Source organism: Mobula hypostoma, chromosome 15 (assembly GCF_963921235.1).
Source record: "Mobula hypostoma chromosome 15, sMobHyp1.1, whole genome shotgun sequence".
Taxonomy (NCBI): domain Eukaryota; kingdom Metazoa; phylum Chordata; class Chondrichthyes; order Myliobatiformes; family Myliobatidae; genus Mobula; species Mobula hypostoma.
This window is the reverse complement of record NC_086111.1, coordinates 18,706,918-18,732,065: the sequence shown is the minus strand read 5'-3', so window position 1 is coordinate 18,732,065 and position 25,148 is coordinate 18,706,918. Positions and strand designations below refer to the sequence as shown.

General features: G+C 41.1%; 1 protein-coding gene across 4 annotated transcripts in view; it reads left to right on the top strand.

Annotated features, from left to right (window-relative positions):
* Positions 1–18,876, top strand: part of rad54l2 (RAD54 like 2) — a 227,155-nt gene extending 208,279 nt beyond the window's left edge. For all 4 annotated transcript variants that reach the window (XM_063067816.1, XM_063067815.1, XM_063067817.1 and 1 more), the window contains 2 exons: positions 3,264–3,356; positions 13,287–18,876. In XM_063067816.1, coding sequence (XP_062923886.1) covers positions 3,264–3,356; positions 13,287–14,272 — 1,079 coding nt within the window. In that variant the 3' untranslated portion in view covers positions 14,273–18,876. The remainder of the gene's footprint in view (positions 1–3,263; positions 3,357–13,286) is intronic.
* Positions 18,877–25,148: the final 6,272 nt, after the last annotated feature.

Genomic DNA, 25,148 nt, shown 5'->3' with positions numbered 1-25,148 from the left:
GATTTATTATCCCTCAGCTCTTAGCCCTTTCCTGTAACCTTTCACGCCCTGACTAACCAAGAATCTATCAACCTCCGCTTTAAATATACTCAGTGACTTGGCCTCCACAGCTGTCCGTGGCAACGAATTTCACATTCACCACCCTCTCCCTGAAGAAATTCCTTCTTAACTCTGTTCAAAATGGATGTAACTTTATTCTGAGGCTCACCTACTATAGGAAATATCCTTTCCACATCCACCCTATCTAGGCCTTTCAACATTTGATAACTTTCAGTGAGATTCCCCCTCATTCTTCTAAGTTCCAGTGAGTACAGGCCCGGAGCCATCAAACGTTCCTCATTTGTTAACCCTTTCATTCCTGAGATTATTCTCATGAACCTCCTCTGGGCCCTCTCCAATGCCAGCACATCCTTTCTTAAATAAGGGGCTAAACTACTCACAATACTCCCAAGTATGGTCTGCCAAATCCTTTTAAAGCCTCAATATTACATTTTGCTCTTGTCTTCTAGACCTCTCACAATGAATGCTAATATTACAATTGCCTTCCTTACCACCAACTCAACCTGCAAAATAACCTTAGGGAATTCTGCACAAGGACTCCCAAGTCCTTTTGCACCTCTGATTTCTGAATTTTTTTCACTTAAGAATAGTCTACACCTTTATTCTTTCTACCAAAGTACATGACCGTACGCTTTCCTATGCATTATTCCATCTGCTGTCCAAGTCCTCCTTCAGATTCTCTGTTTCGGCAACACTACCTCTTCCTCCACTTATCTTCGTTTCATCAGCAAACTTGACGGTAAAGCTATCATTCTGACATCCAAATTGTTGATGTATAACGTGAAGGAAGCAGTTCCAATATCAACTAATCACTGACAGCCAAGCAGAACAGGCCCCCTTTATTCCCACTTCTTGCCTCCTGCCAGTCAGCCTATTTTCCATCCTTTCCTGTAATACCATGACACTTGTTAAGCAGCCTCATGTGCAGTACCTTCTGCCTCCCTCCCTTCCTAAAGAGTGGAGTGACATTAGCAATTTAGCAATCCTCCAGAACCATTCCCTGGTCTAGTGATTCTTGAAAGATCATTACTAATGCTTCCACAATCTCTTCAGTTACCTCTTTCAGAACCCTGGGGTGTAGTTCTTCTGGTCCAGGTGACTTATCTACCTTCAGCTTCCCATGCCTTAGTGATAGCAACTACACTTACTTCAGCCCTTGACACTCTTGAATTTCTGGCTTACTGCTGGTGTCTTCCACGTTGAAGACTGATGCAAAATACTTATTAGGTTCATCCACCATTTCTTTGTCCTCCAATACTACCTCTCCAGCATCATTTTCCAGAAGTCCAATATCCACTCCTGCCTCTCTTTTCTCTTTATATACCTGAAAAGTTTATCCTATTTGATGTTATTGGCTTTCTTACCTTTATATTTCATCTTTTCTCTCCCTATGATTTTTTAGTTGCCCTCGGTTGGTTTTTAAAAGCTTCCCAATTCTCTGTAACTACACAACACCCAATACAGAATTGTCTTTCCCCAAGTGGGCTCAACCACAAGCTGTTCTAAAAAGCCATCTTGTAGGTATTCAGCAAAATCCCAATCTTGGAATGCAACATCAACCTGATTTTCTCAAGCTACCTGCATATTGAAATCCCCTATCTCTATCATAACATGGCCCTTATTACACATGCCTTTTCAATTTCCCGTTGAAATTTATATCCCACGTTCTGACTACTGTTTGGAGTCCTGTACATAACTCCTATCAGTCTTTTTACCCTTACAGTTTCTTAATTCTATCCACAAGGATTCTACATCACCTTACCCTATGTCACCTCTTTCTAAGGATTTGATTTCACTTTTTACCAACAGAGCCACTCTGTCCCTTCTGCCTACCTGCCTTTCAAAGTTTTCAGGTACTAAATTACAGGTTGGAGTATTACCAAAGATCAAATGAGATTAAACAGAAGCACCTAACTAAGGTGGCATAAAAGGTATAATAATGCAATTTCAAAGAACAACTTTGATATGATCCCAGCTGATCTAGTTAGTACTTGTCCCTTAATTAGACTCTAAAGTAAATTATTTGTTCTTTATCATTTTGTGGCTTATCTGTAAGTCATAGCACACTATAGCACAGAAAAGGGTCCTTCGGCCCATCTAGTCTGTGCCAAACTATTAACTTGGACCATAGCCCTCCATACCACTCCCATCCATTTACTTATCCAAATTTCTCTTACATATTGAAATCAAGCTTGCATTCTCTACTTTCGCTGGCAGCTCGTTCCACACTCTCACCACCCTTTGAGTGAAGAAGTTCCGCCTTATGTTCTTAAATATTTCACCTTTCACCTGTGACCTTTAGTTCTAGTCTCACCCAATCTCTGTGGGAAAAGCCTGCTTGTATTTTCCCAATCTACGGTATACCCCTCATAATTTTGTATACCTCTATCAAACATTCCCTCATTCTCCTACGCTCCAAGGAACAAAGTCCTAACCTATTCAACCTTTCCCTATAACTCAGGTCCTCAAGTCCATGCATAACCCTTGTAAATCTCCTCTGTATTCTTTCAATCTTGTTGATATCTTTTTAATAAGTAGGTGACCTGAACTGCACACCATACTCCAAATTAGGCCTCACCAATGTTTTGTACGACTTCAACATATCATTCTAACACATCCTAGTGTGTTTTTGAAAAAATGAATGGGCTCTTAAGTATTTCCTAAAGTGCGATTAGTCCTTAACTTCACATTCCAAAGATGGCATCTTCAATAGAGAGTGTTTCCTGTTAATGGTGCTGAAGTGTCAGCCTGAATTTTGTGTGGTTGAGTTTTACAACCTTCCAAATCCCGTGAGCGTTGCAAGTGTACAGAAAGCAGGAAATCCAGATGCAAGTGGCAAAGGAGGCCCAACATGACTGTACAACTCATGTTCTCAGTGTTATTTACTTATTTGTATTTACTCAGTCTTTTGCACATTGGTTGTTTGTCAGTCTTTCTTTGAGTGTAGTTTTTCATTAATGCCTGCAAGAAAATGAATCTCAGGGTTGCATATGGTGACATATACGTACTTTGATAATAAATTTACTTTGAACTTCCTGAGCTTTGAACTAAGACCAAGAAAGACTAGAGGCACAACTTGCCATTATCGGCATAGTCCTTGATTTTAGTTTGTTTCACAGAAGCAAATTTCCAAAATCTTGAAGATATGCTGAAGTAATTTTGATTGCTTGTTTAAAATACTCCAGTGCCTTTCTTTCTCTTAGGGATGTACATTCGCACATGTGATGGAAGGATTTTTGCAGTGCGCATGGGCAATAAACCGAAGGTCACAGAGGGAAACCACGCAGTGGCATCAGGTGAGTATTTCTGGATCCAGCTGAGTAAGCCGCCTAATGGCCTGTCAGGTTTAGAAGTGAAAGGATACCTGCACACTCACCTAACCAAAGAGCGGTGACATTCCTGGAGTCACAATGACGTTGGCGAGTCTGTACTATTGGGACAAATACATGGACTTCCTTGAGTAACGGGGCTTGATGTTTACAATAGAAGAGACTACAGATGCTGGAATTTTGAGCAACAAACTCAGTGAGTCAGGCAGCATCTCTGGAGGGGAATGGACAGTTCAGTTGAAGAGTTGCTAATCCAAAAGGGAGACTGTCCATTTCCCTCCATTGATGCAGCCTGGCACACTGAGATTCCTCCAGCATCTTTGTTAGTTACTCTTGGTCTGTACAACCTTGTCTCTAATTCAACCAGTGTGGCTCAGGTTTGGCTATTGTCATTAAAATTAGAAAGAAAACTGATTTTATTAGTTTTCATAAATGAAAGGCTGATGAGCTCTGGTTCTGAATGTGAGAGGAAGACAGGAACCCTGAGGTGAACTCCATTTTTTCACAGCTGGGAAGGATATTTGAATTCAGTGACAAGGAAAATAATGGTGGGAATGGTTCAGTTCAGAGGAGAACAGAACATAGAATAGTACAGCACAGTAGAGGCCTTTTGGCCCATCGTGTGCCAACCAATCAATCTAACCCTTCCCTCCTACATAGCTATCCATGTGCCCATCTAAGAGTTTCTTAAATGTCCCTAATGGATCTGTCTCTATCACCACCCTGGCAGGGAGTCCCATGCACCTAACATTCTCTGTATTAAAAAAATCTTACCTCTGACATCATCCCTATACTTCGCTGCTAGCACTTTAAATTCATGCCCCTTCATATTAGCCATTTCTGCCCTGGGAAAAAGTCTCTGGCTATCCACTCGATCTATGCCTCATATTATCTTGTACAACCTCTATCAAGTCACTCCTTATCCTCCTTCACTCCAAAGAGAAAAGCACTAGCTTGCTCAACCTATCCTCATAAAACATGCTCTCTAATCCAGGCAGATCCCTGGTAAATCTCATCTGCACCCTCTCTTTCTTTCTTTTTAAATCTTTTTATTGAATAAGTATACAAAAAAGGTAAGCCATATAAACATTAATACAATGTTAAAGTATAATAAAATTCCAAAAGGTATTAATACCAAAAAAAATACTACAAACAATGTAATTTAAACATAAGAAACCAAGATAACATAATAGTATACTAAATTTTATATATATCAATGGAAAAAGAAAGAAACCCCCCCCCCCCAAAAAAAACCCACCGTGCAACTAACTAAAAGCAAAGCAAAGCAATGGGCTAACTTGAAACCAAACAGAGTTAAACTTAAAATCACGTCCTCAATCCCGACCTCCATTAAAAACAGTGAAAAAAAAACAAGAAGGGTAAATATTACATTAAATGAAAATATCGAATAAAAGGTCCCCAAATCTGTTCAAATTTAAATGAAGAATCATAAAGGTTACTTCTAATTTTCTCCAAATTCAAACATAAAATTGTCTGAGAAAACCAAAAAAAGGTAGTTGGAGCATTAAGCTCTTTCCAATGTTGTAAAATACATCTTTTCGCCATTAAAGTAAGAAATGCAATCATTCTACGGGCTGAAGGGGAAAGATTACTAGAAATTTTAGGTAGTCCAAAGATAGCAGTAATAGGGTGAGGAGAGATATCTATATTTAATACCTTAGAAATAATATTAAAAATATCTCTCCAAAAAGTTTCCAAAGTAGGGCAAGACCAAAACATATGAGTTAAAGAGGCTATCTGCCCCGAACATCTATCACAGAAAGGATTAATATGCGAGTAAAAACGCGCTAACTTATCTTTGGACATATGTGCTCTATGAACCACTTTGAATTGAATTAGGGAATGTTTAGCACAAATAGAGGAAGTATTAACTAATTGTAAAATCTGCCCCCAATCATCCACAGAAATGGTAAGCCCCAATTCCTGTTCCCAATCTACCCTAATCTTATCAAATGGAGCTTTCCTAAGTTTCATAATAATATTATAAATCATAGCCGATGCACCTTTCTGACATGGATTGAGGTTAATTATCGAATCTAAAATATATGTAGGAGGAAGCATTGGAAAGGAAGAAAGTATAGTACTTAGGAAATTTCTAACTTGTAAATATCTAAAAAAATGTATTCTTGATAAGTTATATTTATTAGATAATTGTTCAAAAGACATAAGGGAACCATCTAAAAATAAATCCAAAAACCGTAAAATACCCTTAGTCTTCCAAGTTTGAAAAGCGCGATCCGTAAAAGAGGGAGGAAAAAATATGTTACCTAAAATAGGAATCGCTAACCCGAATTGATTAAGATCAAAAAATTTTCTGAATTGAAACCAAATGCGCAAAGCATATTTAACTATCGGGTTAGAGACCTGCTTAAGGCGTTTCGAATCAAAAGGGAGAGAGGAGCCTAAAATAGAGCCAAGTGTATAACCCTGAACAGATTGTAGTTCCAATGCTACCCATTTAGGAATAGATAGTATGTCCTGGTCAAGTAACCAAAATTTCATATGTCGAATATTAATAGCCCAATAATAGAATCTAAAGTTAGGTAATGCTAAACCTCCATCTCTCTTAGCTTTCTGTAAATGTATTTTACCCAGTCTCGGATTCTTGTTCTGCCAAATAAATGAAGAAATTTTAGAGTCCACTTTATCAAAGAAAGATTTTGGAACGAAAATTGGTAATGCCTGAAACACATATAAAAATTTTGGCAAAAAAAACATCTTAACTGCATTAATACGACCAATCAAAGTTAAATATAAGGGAAACCATTTAGATGAAAGTTGAGTAATATGGTCTATTAATGGTAAAAAGTTAGTCTTAAATAAATCTTTGTATTTACAAGTAATTTTAATCCCAAGATATGAAAAATAATTATTAATCAATTTAAATGGAAATTTATAATATAAGGGAAGATGTTTATTACTCGGAAAAAGTTCACTCTTACTAAGATTTAATTTATAACCTGAAAAAAAACCAAATTGTGCTAATAACTCTAAAACAGCAGGAATGGATTTCTCAGGATTAGAAATATATAAAAGTAAATCATCAGCATAGAGTGATAATTTATGGGACTTTAATCCCCGAGTTATCCCAGTAATATTTGAAGATTCTCGAATAGCAATTGCAAGAGGTTCTAATGCAATATCAAATAATAGGGGACTAAGAGGACAGCCTTGTCGAGTACCTCGAAAGAGAGGAAAAAAAGGTGAGTTTAAAGAGTTAGTACGAACCGAGGCTACAGGGAAATGATATAACAGTTTAATCCAGGATATAAATTTCAAGCTAAAATTAAACATTTCAAGCACCTTAAATAAATAAGGCCATTCTACTCTATCAAAAGCTTTCTCGGCATCTAAAGAAATAACACACTCAGGAACATTTTGTGAGGGAGTATAAACGATATTTAACAATGTACGAATATTATAAAAAGAGTAACAACCTTTAATAAAACCCGTTTGGTCTTCCGAAATAATAGAAGGAAGTACTTTTTCTAGTCTATTTGCTAATAACTTAGAAAAAACTTTAGAATCAACATTTAATAAAGATATTGGTCTATAAGATGCACATTGAGCAGGGTCTTTATCCTTCTTTAGTATTAGAGAAATTGATGCTCTATTAAAAGATTCAGGAAGTTTACCAAGTTTCAGAGAAGCCTCAAAAACCCTACAGAGCCAAGGGATCAATAAAGAAGCAAAACATTTATAAAATTCAACGGTAAACCCATCCGGGCCAGGAGCTTTCCCCAGATTCATAGAAAAAATAATATTCTTAATCTCATCCATTGTAATGGAAGTATCTAATAAAGAAGACATATCCTGTGAAATCTGAGGGAAGTCTAACTTATCTAAAAAATCATTCATATATTTAGAATCTCGAGGAGACTCTGATTGATATAAAGAAGAATAAAAATCACAAAAGGTTTGATTAATCCCCACATGATCCAGTATCAATCGATCATTTTGGTTATAAATCTGATGATTTGAGATTTAACATAATTAGATTTCAATTGATTAGCCAGCAGCTTGCCAATTTTGTCACTGTGAACATAAAAGTCACTTCTTGTTTTCTTTAATTGGTTTACAATCGAGGACGAGAGTAGTAAACTGTGTTCCATTTGAAGTTCAGTTCTTTGTTTGTATAACTCCTCAGAAGGAGCCATAACATATTTCTTATCAATTTCTTTAATCTTGTCCACAATTGCCATCTCCTCCTGCTTCTGTTTCTTCCTCAAAGCAGCAGAATACGAAATAATCTGACCCCGAATATAGGCTTTAAAAGTGTCCCAAAGAGTGTTAACCGAAATATCCTCTGTATGGTTAATTGTAAAAAAAAGCTCAATCTGTTCATTCATAAAATTAACAAAGTCCAAGTCCTGAAGCAACAGCGAATTAAAACGCCATTGTCTATTATTTGGTATATTGGCCATAATTTTAATAGAAAGCTTAAGTGGAGCATGATCCGAAATGGTTATAGAATCATAATCACATTTAATCACTGAAGGAATAAGACGAGAATCAATAAAAAAATAATCAATTCTTGAATAGGAATGATGAACATGTGAAAAGAAGGAAAAATCTTTTTCCTGAGGATGCAGAAAACGCCAAATGTCCGTCGACCCAGAATCAGAAAGGAAAAAATTAATCAAATTTGCAGATTTATTAGGTAAGGTCCATAAAGGAGCCGAACGGTCCAAAGCTGGAGACAAACGGGTATTAAGATCTCCGCCCCAGATCAATGAAAACTCGTTCAAATTCGGAAACTGATTAAACAATGATTTATAAAATTCCGGACAATCCATATTAGGAGCATAAACATTAACCAAAACTACTTTTTTATTAAATAGTAAACCACTAACCAATAAAAATCTACCATTCGGATCAGAAATAATATCCTGTTGTATAAAAGTAACTGAGGAATCAATAAAAATAGAGACGCCTCGAATCTTAGCATTGGAGTTCGAATGAAATTGTTGTTCCTTCCAGAATTTAAAAAAACGTAGTCTGTCCCCCCTCCGTACATGGGTCTCTTGTAAAAATAAAATTTGTGCTTTAAGTCTCCGGAACACTTTAAAAACTTTTTTCCTTTTAATAGGATGATTAAGACCGTTAGTATTCCAGGAGACAAAATTAATAATAGACTCCATAAATCCTAAAGTCAACCCACAACAAGGAGGATTGACGATAGGCTCGACCCACGAACCCGGAGAGGAAACAGAACATACGAAAGATACCGGGAAAAAGGACGCAACCAGTACTTCAATAATGTATATAGCCCAAAGAGAAACAAACTAAAACTTGAAGCCCCTCCCACCACCCTGCCCCAAGACCCCAAGGCAAAATCTAAAGCAGACCCGCCCGAAAGAAGCAAGCGCTAAAACTACCCCCATGACTTCCAGTATACGCTCCCTAAAAAAAAGGTATAAATATGAAAAAGATCAGCTAATTGTAAAACAGTAAAAAAGTAAAAAAAAGGTAACTCAATTAAAATACACACACAACAGAACAAAAGCCAGAAAATATATATTAAAAAAAACCACAATAAACCCCAAACCCATGAATAAACACAACAAGAAAAAATAAGATTATTGACATAAAGTGGTTATAAAAAGCAAAACAGAATAAAATTTAAAAAAACTACAAAATTTAAGGCCACACAGGAAATACGTAAGATGACAAAAAGGAAGTAACCACCCAGAATCCCCTGGGAAAAGAAAGAAATGACGCAGTTGAAAAGAAAGTTTAGCAACCATATTAAGAAATCAAAAATAAACTTTTCTGCCCAAATAGGGCACGAAAAAGTTAAAACCAACCAATTCACAGCCTCCGATCAACGGAGATAATTAAAAAAATAGCAATTAAGATGTTGAAGGTGAAAGTTGATCCAGATAACTCTGGGCATCCGATGGAGAATCAAAAAAACGAAGGACTCCATCCGACATGCGAATCCTTAGACGTGCAGGGTACAGCAACGCTGGTCTTAAATCCATCTTATAGAATTCCGACATCACAGATCTGTAGCGAACCCGTTGGTCCCAGATTGGTTTACTGAAATCTTCCACGAATCGGAACCTAAGATCCGAAAAATCAATGAAACCTTTAGATCGAGCGAATCGAAACAGTCTCTCCTTGTCTTGAAAGTAATGAAAACGTAAGATAACATGCCTAGGTCTATCTGACCTAGACGAGTATGATGGGATTCTGTGAACACGATCCAGTAGCGGTGGTTGGTCAGGAAATACAGTAGGGAATGCATCTTTTAAAAGTTGAGAAAAATACTTCATGGGGTTGTTAGATTCCACAGCTTCACACACCCCAATCATTCGTAAATTCTGCCGTCGCATTCTAGATTCCAGGTCAGAGTTTTTAAAAGTCAGAAAGTCAAGTTTCTTCTTCATTACATTAATTGTTTCTTCGATTTTCCCCATCTTAAGCTCACTTTGTTGCGCGAATTTTTGAAGATCAGATATAGCCGACTGATGTTCCGCAATAAATGTTTGCATCTTATCAATTGAATCGGCAATTTTCTGGAGATTAATTGAGATTTCCGTATGAATCAGGTCTTTAACAGAGTTTGCAATTTCCGTACGAATCATCTCCCTAACAGAGGTTGAAATTTCCCTCTGAATTAACTCCAATATAGCTTTCAAAGTCACCGGTGATTCAGTCAGGGGGAGATCCATACCTTTCGGTTTAACCGGAGGCTTACCATCCTTGCCATTTTTCCCGTTCTTAGACATAGCAGATCTAAGTTCCATCCAGTTGTCGGAGAATTCAGTTTAATTCAAAGTATTGTAAGAGTTGATGCCTTAATGGTTAATTAAAGTATAGCTGACCATAGAGAAAAAAAGCTCAGAGGTAATGGAGCGAGTCAAGAACGCGACTTCACTCCATGAGCGCTACCGGAAGTCCCCATCTGCACCCTCTCTAAGGCTTCCACGTGCTTCCTATAATAAGGTGACCAGAAATGAACACATTACTCCCAAGTGTGGTAATTTGCCCATTGAGTCATCTGGCAGATAAGTTGAAATGAAGCAACACACATAAAAGTTGCTGGTGAACGCAGCAGGCCAGGCAGCATCTCTAGGAAGAGGTACAGTCGACATTTCAGGCCGAGACCCTTCGTCAGGACTAACTGAAGGAAGAGTGAGTAAGGGATTTGAAAGTTGGAGGAGGAGGGGGAGATCCAAAATGATAGGAGAAGACGGGAGGGGGAGGGATGGAGCCAAGAGCTGGACAGGTGATAGGCAAAAGGGATACGAGAGGATCATGGGACAGGAGGTACGGGAAGAAAGACGGGGGGGGGGACCCACAGGATGAGAAAGAATGTGTGTATAAAAATAAGTAACAGATGGGGTACGAGGGGGAGGTGGGGCATTAGCGGAAGTTAGAGAAGTCGATGTTTATGCCATCAGGTTGGAGGCTACCCATACGGAATATAAGGTGTTGTTCCTCCAACCTGAGTGTGGCTTCATCTTTACAGTAGAGGAGGCCGTGGATAGACATGTCAGAATGGGAATGGGATGTGGAATTAAAATGTGTGGCCACTGGGAGATCCTGCTTTCTCTGGCGGACAGAGCGTAGGTGTTCAGCAAAGCGGTCTCCCAGTCTGCGTCGGGTCTCGCCAATATATAAAAGGCCACATCGGGAGCACTGGGCGCAGTATATCACCCCAGCCGACTCACAGGTGAAGTGTTGCCTCACCTGGAAGGACTGTTTGGGGCCCTGAATGGTGGTAAGGGAGGAAGTGTAAGGGCATGTGTAGCACTTGTTCCGCTTACATGGATAAGTGCCAGGAGGGAGATCAGTGGGGAGGGATGGGGGGGACGAATGGACAAGGGAGTCGCGAAGGGAGCGATCCCTGCGGAAAGCAGAGAGAGGGGAGGAGGGAAAGATGTGCTTAGTGGTGGGATCCCGTTGGAGGTGGCAGAAGTTACGGAGAATAATATGTTGGACCCGGAGGCTGGTGGGGTGGTAGGTGAGGGTCAGGGGAACCCTATTCCTAGTGAGGTGGCGGGAGGATGAAGTGAGAGCAGATGTACGTGAAATGGGGGAGATGCGTTTAAGAGCAGAGTTGATAGTGGAGGAAGGGAAGCCCCTTTCTTTAAAAAAGGAAGACATCTCCCTCGTCCTAGAATGAAAAGCCTCATCCTGAGAGCAGATGCGGCGGAGACGGAGGAATTGCGAGAAGGGGATGGCATTTTTGCAAGAGACAGGGTGAGAAGAGGAATAGTCCAGATAGCTGTGAGAGTCAGTAGGCTTATAGTAAACATCAGTGGATAAGCTGTCTCCAGAGACAGAGACAGAAAGATCTAGAAAGGGGAGGGAGGTGTCGGAAATGGACCAGGTAAACTTGAGGGCAGGGTGAAAGTTGGAGGCAAAGTTAATAAAGTCAACGAGCTCTGCATGCATGCAGGAAGCAGCACCAACACAGTCGTCAATGTAGCGAAGGAAAAGTGGGGGACAGATACCAGAATAGGCACGGAACATAGATTGTTCCACAAAGCCAACAAAAAGGCAGGCATAGCTAGGACCCATACGGGAGACCATAGCTACACCTTTACACAAAGCCAACAAAAAGGCAGGCATAGCTAGGACCCATACGGGTGCCCATAGCTGCACCTTTACACAAAGCCAACAAAAAGGCAGGCATAGCTAGGACCCGTCACAAAGCCATCAAAAAGGCAGTTGAAATGAAGCATTGTTTTAATTGAAGGCACTTCATGTAGTTGCTAATGCAGATTTTAGGGACTTTTTAATTTGGGGAGCATGGAGTATTTGTTCTATTATGTACAAAATACAGATGACTTTCAAGACATTCTTTGCTACTTTTCAATCAGGAGTGCAATTGCTGTTTTAATGAATTGCCAATAAGGACACAAGAAGTTCCTACAAAACATTGACAGTTTATGGTTTGTTGGAAACAAAGAGCACAGATGTAAGGATTGGTAATACACAGCAAGGCTGGAGGAATTTGAGAGAGTTCAGAATTGGATTTGTCAATTGTCACTGTGCATTGGAACTGTGAACAGATGGGAGAGCAAGGTGAATGTGGATAAAAGTGGGTGGAGAGGGAGCAAATGGAGATTAATGAGGAATGAGGGTTTACCTGGATGCTGTCTGGATTAGAGAGCATGTGCTGTAAGGAGAAGTTGAACAAACTGGAGTTGTTTTCTCTGGCATGACATGGGCTGAGGGGAGATGAAAGTTACCAGGAGTGAAATGTCTTGTACAAGAGAATACGCATTTAAGGTGAGCGGGGATGTTCAAAGGAGATGTGCAGAGCAAGTCTTTTTTCCCCACAGTCTGCGCTGCTGTGGGTGGTAGTAGTACCGGAGGCAGATTTGAATATGTAATGAATGGATGGGTGTGGGCCACATACAAACAGAAAGGATTACTTCTGTGTCATTAGCTTTATTAGTTTGGCATAATATTGTGGGCCTGTTCCAAAGAGTATTCAGCCCGGGTGCAGTCTAAAGGATACAGAATATTACAGCACAGTACAGGCCTTTCAGCCAATCATTTAACCTTCTCTAAGATAAGTCTGACCCTTTCTTCCTGCATTGCCCTTTCTTTTTCTATCATCCATGTGCCCATCTAAGAGTTTCTTAAATGCCCCTTAATGTACCTGCTTTTACCACCACCCCTGGCAGGGCATTCTTGTGTTCTGTTTTAAAAAATAAATAAATAAATAACCTTTCACATCCCCCTATACTTCCCTCTAATGACGTTAAAATTTTGCCCTCTTGTATTAGCCATTTCCATCCTGGGAATCACTGGCTGTCCTCTCTATCTATGCCTCTTTTCTTTTACAGTGAGGGGCAGTCTTTGAATCTTAATTGTTTTGACCAGTTCTGCTTTTTTTTGTTTGATTCTTTCCAGGCTCCCAGGGAGTTGCCCTTAATGTAACCGGTCACAAAGGTCATAGCTCCTCCTCCCCAGATCAGTCGCAGAAGGGCCTTTCCCCAGAAGAGATTGCAAGGCCTCTTTCCCCGGACAGCCCAGAGATAATAAGTGAGCTCCAGCGCTACGCCGAGGCAGCTGCCGCCAGAGAGTCCGGAGACCGGCCTGGGACCGTCACCAATACGCAGAGCGATCACCCCAAACTGAGACCAGCCCAGCCCTCGGACCAGCTGCTGGCTGTCACCAGCCCCGCCTCAGCCCGCCCCGCAGCCTTGAACATGCCACCTGCGAGCCGCTATGCTGACTGGAGCTCTGCTGCGTTTGGGTCTGATGTGAAGGGTGGCAAGCGGAAGTCTTTCTCGCCTTCTTTGGAGGACCGTGCCTGGAAGCAAAGGCACTCGATGCCGATGCAGAACTACTCCTTCCCCACTGGATTTAACCTTTCGTCTGTCGGCCTGAGCCCTGAGATACCTGGCCTGCCTGGTAATTGCCCGACTCTCTTGAACCCCCTGTATGGAGCAGGGAGCCCCTACTACACTCTGCCCGGCTTGCTGGGGGACACGCGACTGATGTTCCCCATGACTACTGACCCGCGTCTTGCTGCTAGCACCTCCGGCCCTACCGCCCCTACCTCAGCGACCGGTGCCGCAGTGCCCTTCATGCTCAGCCCGACCTCAGCAGTGCCCGGGGGCCTCCTTCCTGGCCTCCCTCACCCCTTCACCCAGACTCCGCTGAACGAGCCCCGCATGTTCGCTCCGTATCCTGTACCCCTACTCACCAATAGCCTGCCAGCCAGCGCGGACCAACCCAGCAGAGTCTTTGTGCCGCCCTCGTCATCTGCCGGCTACTCAGCTCAGGAGCTCCTCGGCACCACTGCTGCACAAATGGACCCGCCTCCGGGGCTGGACGCCACCGGCAATTCAGATGACGATGTCATTGAAGTCACAAGCAGTAACTTGGGGTGACCAACCCAGAAGGGACAAGGCTGTTATCCAAATCTTTTTAAAGTAATTGAGTAAATAAACGTGTCACTGTCCCGAATTTTATGGCCGACGACCACCATATTGTAAATGTTGCCTTTTTAGATTTTTTTTAAATTATTGGCCAAGTTTTTTCATATTTTTTAAATAAAACTTTGCGCTGGATTTTTTTTTTTCTGTTTCTTTCCTGGAAGAAGTTTTTGCCTGTGCATGAGAAAATCTGGTATGAACAGAGAAGTGCAGTTGTTTTCCGTGGGCGAGTTTGTTTAAAGAGGCAAAGCAATATTTAATTGGTTAAAGGGAAGAGTTTTTTTTAAAAGGGACTTTCACAGCTGAAAGGCAGTGTCACGTAAATTTGATAACACATTCATCGACCCTCCTGTGTTTTAAAGCTTTGATATCAGTGTATCTGCTCTGCGAGCAGTGCATGGTATTTTCAGCAAACAGGTAATGGGAGGAAGAAAATCATCAGTATTAAGTTGGAATGGTACCACTGGATTGGAGGAGCTGTTTCCTCGTATTACGAATGAGAATTCCATGGTTTGGGGAGTTGGTGAGGCAGCAAGCTGTGACTGGACAGAATTTGTTCAAAGAGTTGACTGGATACTAGCCCTTGAGGGCTAATTGGAGGAATGCATTGGGCAGTTAGAAACTGAGCCAAGTAGATGAGAATCCCTCAAGCTCTGTGCCGAATCTACAGGGCCAGATGACCTCTTGCAGTTGTTTCAGCTCCTTGGATCTGAAAGGAGGGTAAAAAATGTCTTTCCTGCCTCACATTCCCAGCTCTGAGTCGGTCAAAAACTCGTGCAAAACACGACGGTGAGAAAACTTGGAAGTGTGGGGAATTAAGCTGAGAGGACCATGTTTGTTGGTGTCTGCTACACTTTAATCTGAAAACCTATAGAGGAATCTTTTGCTATTCCCTAAATGTTGAAGATGGTACTGAGTTTGATCTCAGACATCTTGTTTGAGTTCTGTGGGTTACCATGAACCAGATCTTGTCCCTACAGAAATGTTAAAGTTGAAATTCATAAGTACTTTAGATACTTGATCTTTTCTCAGATTGGATTTATGTGGTGCTGTTAACTGCTTGGCAAAGTTCCTCCTTGGCTATAAAGGGGGAGGAGGACACTTGTGTTAAAGCACTGCTGTTGATGTTTAATGCAGAATATTTGTTTTACCAGCACATTACAGTGGTCAACTGGTACAGCAGGAAGAAGGTATGAACTGTGACTCAGTAGGATATCTGTAGTAAACTGCTTCATTCAGGTCAAGTTCAGACTGTTCCTGAAATACAGAAGTATTAAACTAGACAACTTTTAGAAGTTTCAATTTGAGGTTTGGTTTAAAATTTAAAGCCAACTTTGGTATTGCTTCTTTTTTCCTTGGGAGTAAATTACACCTTTAATTTATTTATGAACTTGGGTATTTATTATCACAAGCATAACTAAATGGCATATGTTTTGGAAGGAAGCTGATAATTCTGACCAAAGTTCAGCTGACATTTGGACCAACATAGACCAAAAATATTCTGGCTCCAGGGGTTAAAACATGATGCAATGGATAAGAGTTGGCCATGTTGGAATCATCTGCCATCAGTATTGACCCAGTTCAGGATCTGGAAGGAGATCTGATTAACCAACAGTTTATCTTAAATTTAAGATATTTTTGTATATTTCTGCAGTGCCATAGCTTTCATTCCTTAGATTAATGGCTCTAAATGCTACTGATTACAGTTTACTGTTGTTTGGTACACTTTCACCTGGATTATGTCTTGCTAGTTTCAGCCATAACTCAGTGCTTGTGCTTCTCAGAGAAGTTAATGAGAAATGACATGGGGGAAATTTGCGGCTGTAGTTGATATTGGGTAGCCCATTCAAGACTGAATAAATGACTATATACAGTGCCCTTTTGTGGTGATTTAGATTGCAAATTCCAGCTGCAAATTGGAAACCTAACTTCATTGAACCTGGAGTTTTAAAGCGTCTTATCCTTCACATTTTTTTTCATTCGAAAGAATTCTGCCTCTCTCACTCCCCCCACCCGACTCTAATTCACAGTATATGCCACAGACATGCCATGTACACTAGTAGCAGTCAATTCCCTACCTGACTGGATTTATCAATGTGACCTGCGATGACCATCGGAAGAATATTTGACAATGAGCTGTAACACTAAACTTTGATTTAACCAGTTGGTAATCACTTTCAGCACATGCATGACTTTTGTGCGAGGTAATCCAAATTAATGGTTAAAAAAAATCACCTGAATGGGTTGGTGCTAGTCACTGGCCAAGGTACATTCTTGCGGTGTAGTGGAACTTGAGACAAGTGGCTCTGCACTGTTAATGCACGGCCTGGAAGCTGACTGTGAATTTAAAAATAACATTGTTCATGCTGACCTTGACCCTCGGCTTCTAAAATTTACCATTTACACACTGCCATTAAAGTAGGGGTGACTTGAAAATTGGCCCATGCACCAATTCTACCCCGGTGGTTCAGTTTCCACAATAATCTTTCTTCCCCTTCCAAACACTGCATTCACAGTCCCTCTTTCCTGCCAGATAACTGAACCACAGTCCTATGAAACTAAGTCTGCTTTCTGAATGTGAGCACTCAGGATAAATGTATCTGTGGCTGTTCTTTGAAACAACTCTATAAACAATTTACCAGTAGGGTCAAAGGAGCCAGAATGTGGTTTGATCTAATGGTGTATCATTCTGATCTGCACTGATGCTAACTTCAAATTGTTATTTATTTTTGTCTTTATTAATTTTCCATAAATCCCAAGACACCTACCTAGCACGAATTGCCATATGAGATAAATATTAATTGATAGAAGCCTTAGAAACATTAGCTATGCAAGTTTTGATTTTTAAAAATATTTTTTGTTAAGGCATATCACAAATATGAGTAAGGGGCCTTTAATAAGTTGTCAAATCATCAGAGAAGGCACCACCATCTGTCGGCCAGAAATAGTAAAGTTATCGACTTTCCAAAGACTTGAAAGGTTTTACATTCTTTCTGGCCCCCCTGTGACTATTGTATCCTGTGTTGTTGTGAGACGTAAAATGGAAACACTGGCAGTGGAGAGTGGGTGAAAGTGAATCATTTTGTGTTCCTGACTGTCACATGCACGCCCAATTTTGTGTTTAAACTGATAGCTAAATATGGTTCGGATTTGCTGGTAGGCTCTAGAGACCGAGAACCCCCTCAGGATTTGGTTCTGGCTGATCTTCCATTTTAGCAGCCAGTGCACTGAGTCCTTCTGAGGAGCCAGTGTATTCATTTGTTCTGATATCAGATGATACTTAATCTTTTCATTATTTTGACATAGTGGAAGTAACTTTTTGTATGTGCAATCATGTAATTCATGATGAGCACATGTTTCTGACCATACTCTGCCTTTGTCATTAATACTATTGTTATCCCATTATACTGTTCAAGTCAATCTGTCACAGAAGTTCAAATAATCTGTAGAGTATATCAAAAGCACATGGTCAGGAGGTGAATTTTGGAGATGTGAATGTGGACTGTTGAATCTAGAACTGTGTGTGTGTGTGTGTGAGAGAGAGAGAAAGAAAGAGACTTCTCATGTCGTTCACAGGAAGCTTGCCTGTCCTGCAGTGCTGTGCTACTATGGAAAATCAGCTAGTTGTCTTTAGTAATAGCTACATTCTACGATCATCCAGTATGGTCATCTGTGTCAAATCCATTTGCTGAATTACTTGACTGGTGGCAATTGTCTTTGAACCTTGTTACATCCTCACAGGGTAACTAACTCCTGACCAGCATCGTTCCCTTACTGGACTCTGTAACTCAACTGCAGGTTGTGTGTTAGGAAGTTATTCATACAGGCATTTACTAAGCTCAGTGTGAGGCAAATACTGCATACTATGAGGTGAGCCTTAGGCAGATGGTGTGTAAATATCATTATCTCCTCACACTTGTAGATGCTGTAGCAGGAAATGGTAACATCCCAGAGTGCTTGTCTGTATTACTTATTCTTGCTCCATACTGTTCCAGTGCTTTCATTGTTAAATGGTTGAGTGTATTGCATCTACTTCGTAAATAAGGGTGTGTTATCTCTGCCTCCAAGTATGGATAAGATCCCTGCCTGTTTGTTTCCTTTCTGTATTGAATGTGGAAATAGGTCTGACTGCATTGTATTCAAATCCCAGAGACTGTTACCATGGGGAATTAAAGGAGTCTATGCTGCTAACCACTTTCCTGGAAACTACTGTCCATGTATGAGCAATGGGTACAAAGTAAAAAAGATTTCTTCTATTAATGAGTGCAATGGTACCATTGCTACACCAGGCAGGCCTGTGTATGGTGCCTTGTGATTTTGCCCCATGCCAGGAGATAGAACTGCAAGTCGATTCACTTTTTCTCCATCTCTTCCACTGACCACATACCCAGAAAATGAATTGAAAACCAATTTTGTTGTTTTTAAATTGAGACCATTTTTTGTAATTAAATGTTACCAATCTGTAAACTGCCTATGGACCTCTTGTTCTGTTTTTTTTAAATTGGGAAAAAGAAAAATAAAGTCTAGAGCCTATTGTGTTTTGGTAGAGATATCCTTTACCTAAGTGTCTGTGTGAGAATGTTCCTAAGTAAATTGTGTACTTCGCTGCATAATTCATGGTAAACACACCACTTATTTTTGTCAGGAAATTTCTGCTTGTAGTTTCATCTTTATAGTGTGCGTATAAAATAAACATCCAGTTTTCAATATCTGTATCTTGGGCCATTGATAATTTTGTGCAGAAGCATAATTCAAAATGAGAACACACTAAGTTCTTCAGGTATGTGTTGTTCAGTTTCAGTCAGAACTGGCCCCTCTGTCCTCATCTAAGGGACTATGTGGTGGCTGCTCGTGTATCAGTTTCCCCAAAGTTACACACAGGCATATTCCATTAAGGGAAACCACCCTAACATCCCAGATTAAGTCCCATGGCAATCAGCAAGTGGCAAAGAAGACAGGATTGTGAGGTCTGGAAGCCCACACTGCATATGTGGATCCTCAATTGGCCTCTCTAGCTACCTGAAGTCTCACCAACAGAATCCCCTTAGAAGAACATCATACTCAACTGGATGGTTCACACTTCATCTAAAGATGACTTGTTTATCTCGAATGACCCTCAGCTGAGTTCCATCAAACATCTGGAGACTCCTCTGTCCGTGGGCCACGTTTTCTCCAGTCAGATAATGCTCTAATTTTAGAAACCTTCATCTTTGGGTGCAAGTTCTAGCTGTTCATTAGTCCTCAGCTCCCTTGAAATCTTCGTGCTGTTTAATTTGTGATCTAATTTATCCCTGATTTTCTTTCCCCCACCCCACCGCCCCATATGGGCACCTTTGTTTGTCTGGGCCCCAAGTTTCTGAGTTTGCACTGAAGCCTGTGGGGTATTTCTTCCACTAGGTACCAAACACCTTTGATCAGAGAATGTGAATGCAGTCATACAGTACAATGCAGTTTTCTCCCTCCTGGCCCATTGTTTTATATTGCTTCGATTTGTCAGGAAGCTTTTAATTATAAATAATCCAGTGTAATTTTGCACTGCATCAGTGAAAACATCTGTTTTCTGGTCAAGTTACATTCAGTGACAGGCTCATTAATGCAAATATCTAAGCAGTCAATTATGTGGCAGCAACTCCATGGATAAAAGCATGCAGACGGGGAAGAGGTTCAGTTGTTCGGACCAAACGTTAGAAGAGGGAAGAGATATAATCTAAGTGACTTTGACAGTAGAATGATTGTTGGTGCCAGATGGGTGGTTTGAGATAACTGTTGATTTCCTGGGGTTTTATGCACAACAGTCTCTAGAATTTTCAAAGAAAGGTAGGAGAAACAGAAAGTTGTGCAGTGAATGGCAGTTCTGTGGGTGGAAACAGCTTGTTAGTGAGAGAGGTCAGAGGAGAATGGCCAGACTGACAGGAAGACGACACTCTCTTCAAATAACCACGCATTACAACGGTGGACCTTGAAGTGGATTGGCTACAGAAGCAGAAGACCACGAACAACACGCAATGGCCACTTTATTTGGTACAGGAGGTACGTAATAAATTGGCCGCTAAGTAGAGAGAGTGAGTCCCTCTGTTGGTCAGAGATGACCAATGAGTCATCGCAAGCCATCGCAGTAAAACATGAAGAGCGAGCTGTTGTCCATGCAGGAGGCTACCCTTCTCCTCGCATCTGATGAATCCAAAGCAATGGCAGAGACCAATACCGTTTGGCACTGGTGACGTCGCACGAGTTGCTAGTCAGCGTGGAACTCAATGTAGAACTGACTTAAGGACTCGAGCTTTGTATACTTCAGGCTTTACACCCAAAGCCTTCCCCTTGAGTGCGAAGGTTTGAGATCATAGTTTTCCTTCTAAGTGAGCTGCTAACCATGGTGACAAGCCCCCATCTTCCCGATGCAACTGGTTTTAAGGCACCAATAACCTGCCTTTTCCTATGAGAAGAAACTGTTCCACCAGGCTTAGTAGCAAAAGCACACATGAAGGCCTGGAGCCAGACGGTTGTTAGAGGCTATCTGGGACACACACTATAGGTAGTGGAGCTTGGCCCCATTAACAACCCCTCCCCACCCCCGGCCTATGACAACCTTAAGGAACCCATTGAGCATAGTATGTGGCTACACAGGAGGTTAAAGCCTCATAATTTAATGTCCAAATAATTAGTCCCTTTAATGGAAATGTGCACCCATGTGATGTTTGGGTTTGTGAGCTGCTTTTAACTAGTGTTAGATGCAGTCTCCTCTTAACCAGTGTTGTACTATAGTCAGCAGATATCCTCTGATAGCTCAACCAAATGGATGTGTTTTAATTGAACTGGGAACTAAGTGATCCTGACAAACTTTAGATGTGGCATTTCACATGATTGCAGCAGAGACCATTGAGAATTGAATCCCACCTCCCTTCATGTTCAAAGTAAGTTTATTATCTAAGTACATATATGTCACCATATACAACCCTGAGATTCATTTTCTTGCAGGCATGCTCAATAAATCGATAATAGAATAATAAACATAACAGACCGCACCAACTGGGCATTCAATCAATGTGCAAAAGACAACAAACTGCAAATACAAAGAGAAGGAAAGAAATAATAAATATCAAGAACATCAGATATTAGAGTCCTTGAAAGTGAGTCCAGAGGTCAAGGCAACATTTCAGCGGGATGGGGCAAGTGAAGTTGAATGAAGTTATTCCCTTTGGTTCAAGAGCCTGATGGTTGAGGGATAATAACTCTTCCTGAAACTGGAAGTGTGAGTCCTGAGGCTCCTGTATCCTGATCCTGATGGAAGCAGCGAGAAGAGAGTATGACCTTGGTGGTGGGAATCCCTGATGATGGATGCTGCTCCTGCGACAACATTCCATGTAGATGTGCTCAGTGGTGGGGAGGACTTTACCCGTACTGTACTGGGCTGTACTCACTACTTTTTGTAGGGTTTTCCGTTCAAGAGCATTGGTGCTTCCATACAAGGTTGTGATACAGCCAGTCAATATACTCTCCACTACACATCTATGGAAGTTTGTCAAAGTTTTAGACGTCATAACAATCTCCACAAACTCCTAAGGAAGTAGAGGCACTGCTGTGTTTTTTTTTGTAATTGCACTTAGGTGTTGGGCTGGAGCAGGTCCTCTGAAATGGTAGCACCACTAGTCACCAGCACCCAATCCAAAAAGGATCCCTTTATTCCCATTCTTTGCCTGCTGCCAATCAGGCAATCCTCCATACATGCTCGTATATTTCTTCTAATACCCTGGGCTCTTGTCTTGTTTAGCAGCCTCATGTGCGGCACCTTGTCAAAGGCCTCCTGAGAATCCAAGTATGCACCATTCATTTATCCTGCTTGCTTTTCTTCAAAGAATTATAACAAAATTTGTCATGTGCCTCCAAGTACCCGGAAACCACATCCTCCACAATCAACTCCCAACATATCTTCTTAACCACCGTGGCTAATTGGCCTATGATTTATTTTCTTCCGTCGCCCTCCCTTCTTGAAGAGGAGAGTGACATTTGGAATTTTCCAGTCCTCCCTAACCATACTAGACTCTACTGATTCTTGAAAGATCATTACTAATGCCTCCACAATCTCTTCAGCTACCTCTGAAAACCCTGGGGCGTATTCCATCAGGCCCTGTTCACTCATCTACCCTCAGAACTTTCAGTTTCCCAAGCACCATCTCACTAGTAAAAGCAACTGCATTCACTTCTGCCTCTTGACACTCACAAACTTCTGGTATACTAGTGTCTTCCACAGTGAAAACTAAAGCAAAATACTGATTCAGTTTGTCTACCATTTTCTTGTTCCCCACTACTGTCTCTCCAGTGTCATTTTCCAGTGGTCTAATATCTACTCCCGCCTCTCTTTTACTCTTTATATATCTGAAAACTTTTGGTATTATTTTTGATATTATTGGTAGCTTACCTTTATGTTTCATCCCCCCCCCCCAATGGTTTGCTTTACTTGCCTTCTGTTGGTCTTAAAAATTTCCCAATCCTCTAACTTCCAAGTAATTCTTGCTCTATTATATGCCCTCTCTTTAGCTTTTATGTTGACTTTGACTTCTCTTGTCAACCACAGATGCATCATCGTCCCTTTAGAATACTTCCTCTTTGAAGTGTATCTATCCTGCGGATTTCAAATTGCTCCCAGAAACTCCAGTTCTGGCTACTTCGCCATCGTCCTCGCTAGTGTTCCCTTACAATTAATTTTGGCCAGCTCCTCTCTCATGCCTCTGTAATTCCCTTTATCCAATGTAGTGTCATAGAGAAGTACAGCACAGAAACAGGCCCTTTGGCCCATTGAGTCCATGCCAAATCCATTTAAGCTGACTACACCCATTGACCCGCACCGGACCATCACCCTCCATATCCCTACTATCCATGTACCTATGCAAAATCTCTTAAATGTTGAAATCAAGCTCGCATGCACTACTTGTGCTGGCAGCTCATTCTACACTCATGGCCCTCTGAGTGAAGATGTTTTCCCTTATGTTCCCCTTAAACTTCTCACCTTTCACCCTTAACCCATTACCTCTGGTTATAGTCCTACCCGACCTCAGTGGAAAAAACTGCTTGCATTTACCCTCATAATTTTGTATGCCTCCATCACATCTCCTCTCGGTCTTCTACATTCCAAAGAACATAGTCCTAACCTGTTCAATCTTTCCTTATAACTCAGGTCCTCTAGACCCAGTGACATCCTTGTAAATTTTCTCTCCACTCTTTCAACCTTGCTTACATCTTTCCTGTAGGTAGGTGACCAAAACTGCACACTGTACTCCAAATTAGGCCTCAACAACATCTTAAACAATTTCAGTACATTGACTTATGAAAGCCAGTATGTCAACAGCTTTCTTTGCAACCCTGTCTACCTGAGATGCCATTTCCAACAACCTGTAATCCCAGACCCCTTTGTTTACTACACTCATCAGTATCCTACCGTTCACTATGTAAAGACCTACCCTGGTTGGCCCTACCAAAGTACAAAACCTCACACTTGTTGGCATAAAATTCCATCTACTGTCATTTTTCAGTCCATTTTTCCAGCTGCAAGCGACGATAGCCTTGTTTACTGTCCAGTACACCCCAATCTCGGTATCATCCGCAGATTTGCTGATCCAGTTAACCCCATTATCATCCTTCCAGATCAATGATGTAGATGACAAACAACAAAGGATCCAGCACCGATCCCTACAGCACGCTACTAGTCTCAGGTCTCCATTCAGGGAGGCAACCCTCTACTATCCCTCTCTGGCTTCTCCCACAAGGTCAATGTCTAATTTACTACCTCATCCTGAATGCCTTTCTTGACCAGACTCCCATGTGGGACCTTATCAAATGCCTTATTAAAATCCATGCAGACAACAATCACTGCCTTGCCGTCATCCACTTTCCCGGTAAATCCCTCAGAAAACTCTATAAGACTGGTTAGACATGACGTACCATGCATGAAGCCATGCTGACTGTCCTTAATCAGCCCATGTCCCTTAGAATGTCTTCCAATAACTTTCCCACAACTAATATCAGATCCCTGGTTTCTGTTTAGAGCCTTTTTTGAACAGTGGAACAACATTGCATATCCGCCAATCCTCTGATACCTCTCTTGTCGCTAAGGATGTTTTAAATATCTCTACTAGGGCCCCAGCAATTTCTGCACTTGCCTCCCGTACTGTCCAAGGGAACACCTTGTCAGGCCCTGGTCATATATCTACCCTGATTTGCCTCAAGGTAGCAAACACCACCTCCTCTGTAATCTGTACAGGGTCAATGAAGTTGATGCCACTTTGCCTCACTTCTATAGACTCTGTGTCTATCTCCCGAGTTAAATACAGATGCAAAGAATGCATTTAACATCTCCCCCATCTATTTTGGCTCCACACATGAATTATCAATCTGATCTACCAGAGGACCAATTTTATCCATTGCAACCCTTTTCCTCTTAGCATATCTGACAAATCCCTCAGAATCCCTTCGACTGCTAGAGCAACTTCATGCTTTCTTTTAGACTTCCTGATCTATTTCTTTAAGTGTTCTCTTGCATTTCTTATACTTCATAAGCACCTTATTTGTTCCTGTCTGCCTACACTTGCCATGCGCCTCCTTTTTTCTCTTAACCAGGGTTTCAATGTCTCTTGAAAACCAAGGTCTCCTGCACTTGTTATCTTTACCTTTTATTCTGACAGACTCATACAAACTGTGTACTCTCAAAATTTCATTTTCCAAGTACACCTTTTCCAGAGAACAACCTGTCCCAATCCACACTTGCCAGATCATTTCTGATACTATCAAAATCGGCCTTTCTCCAATTTATAGTCTCAACCCACAGACCAGACCTATC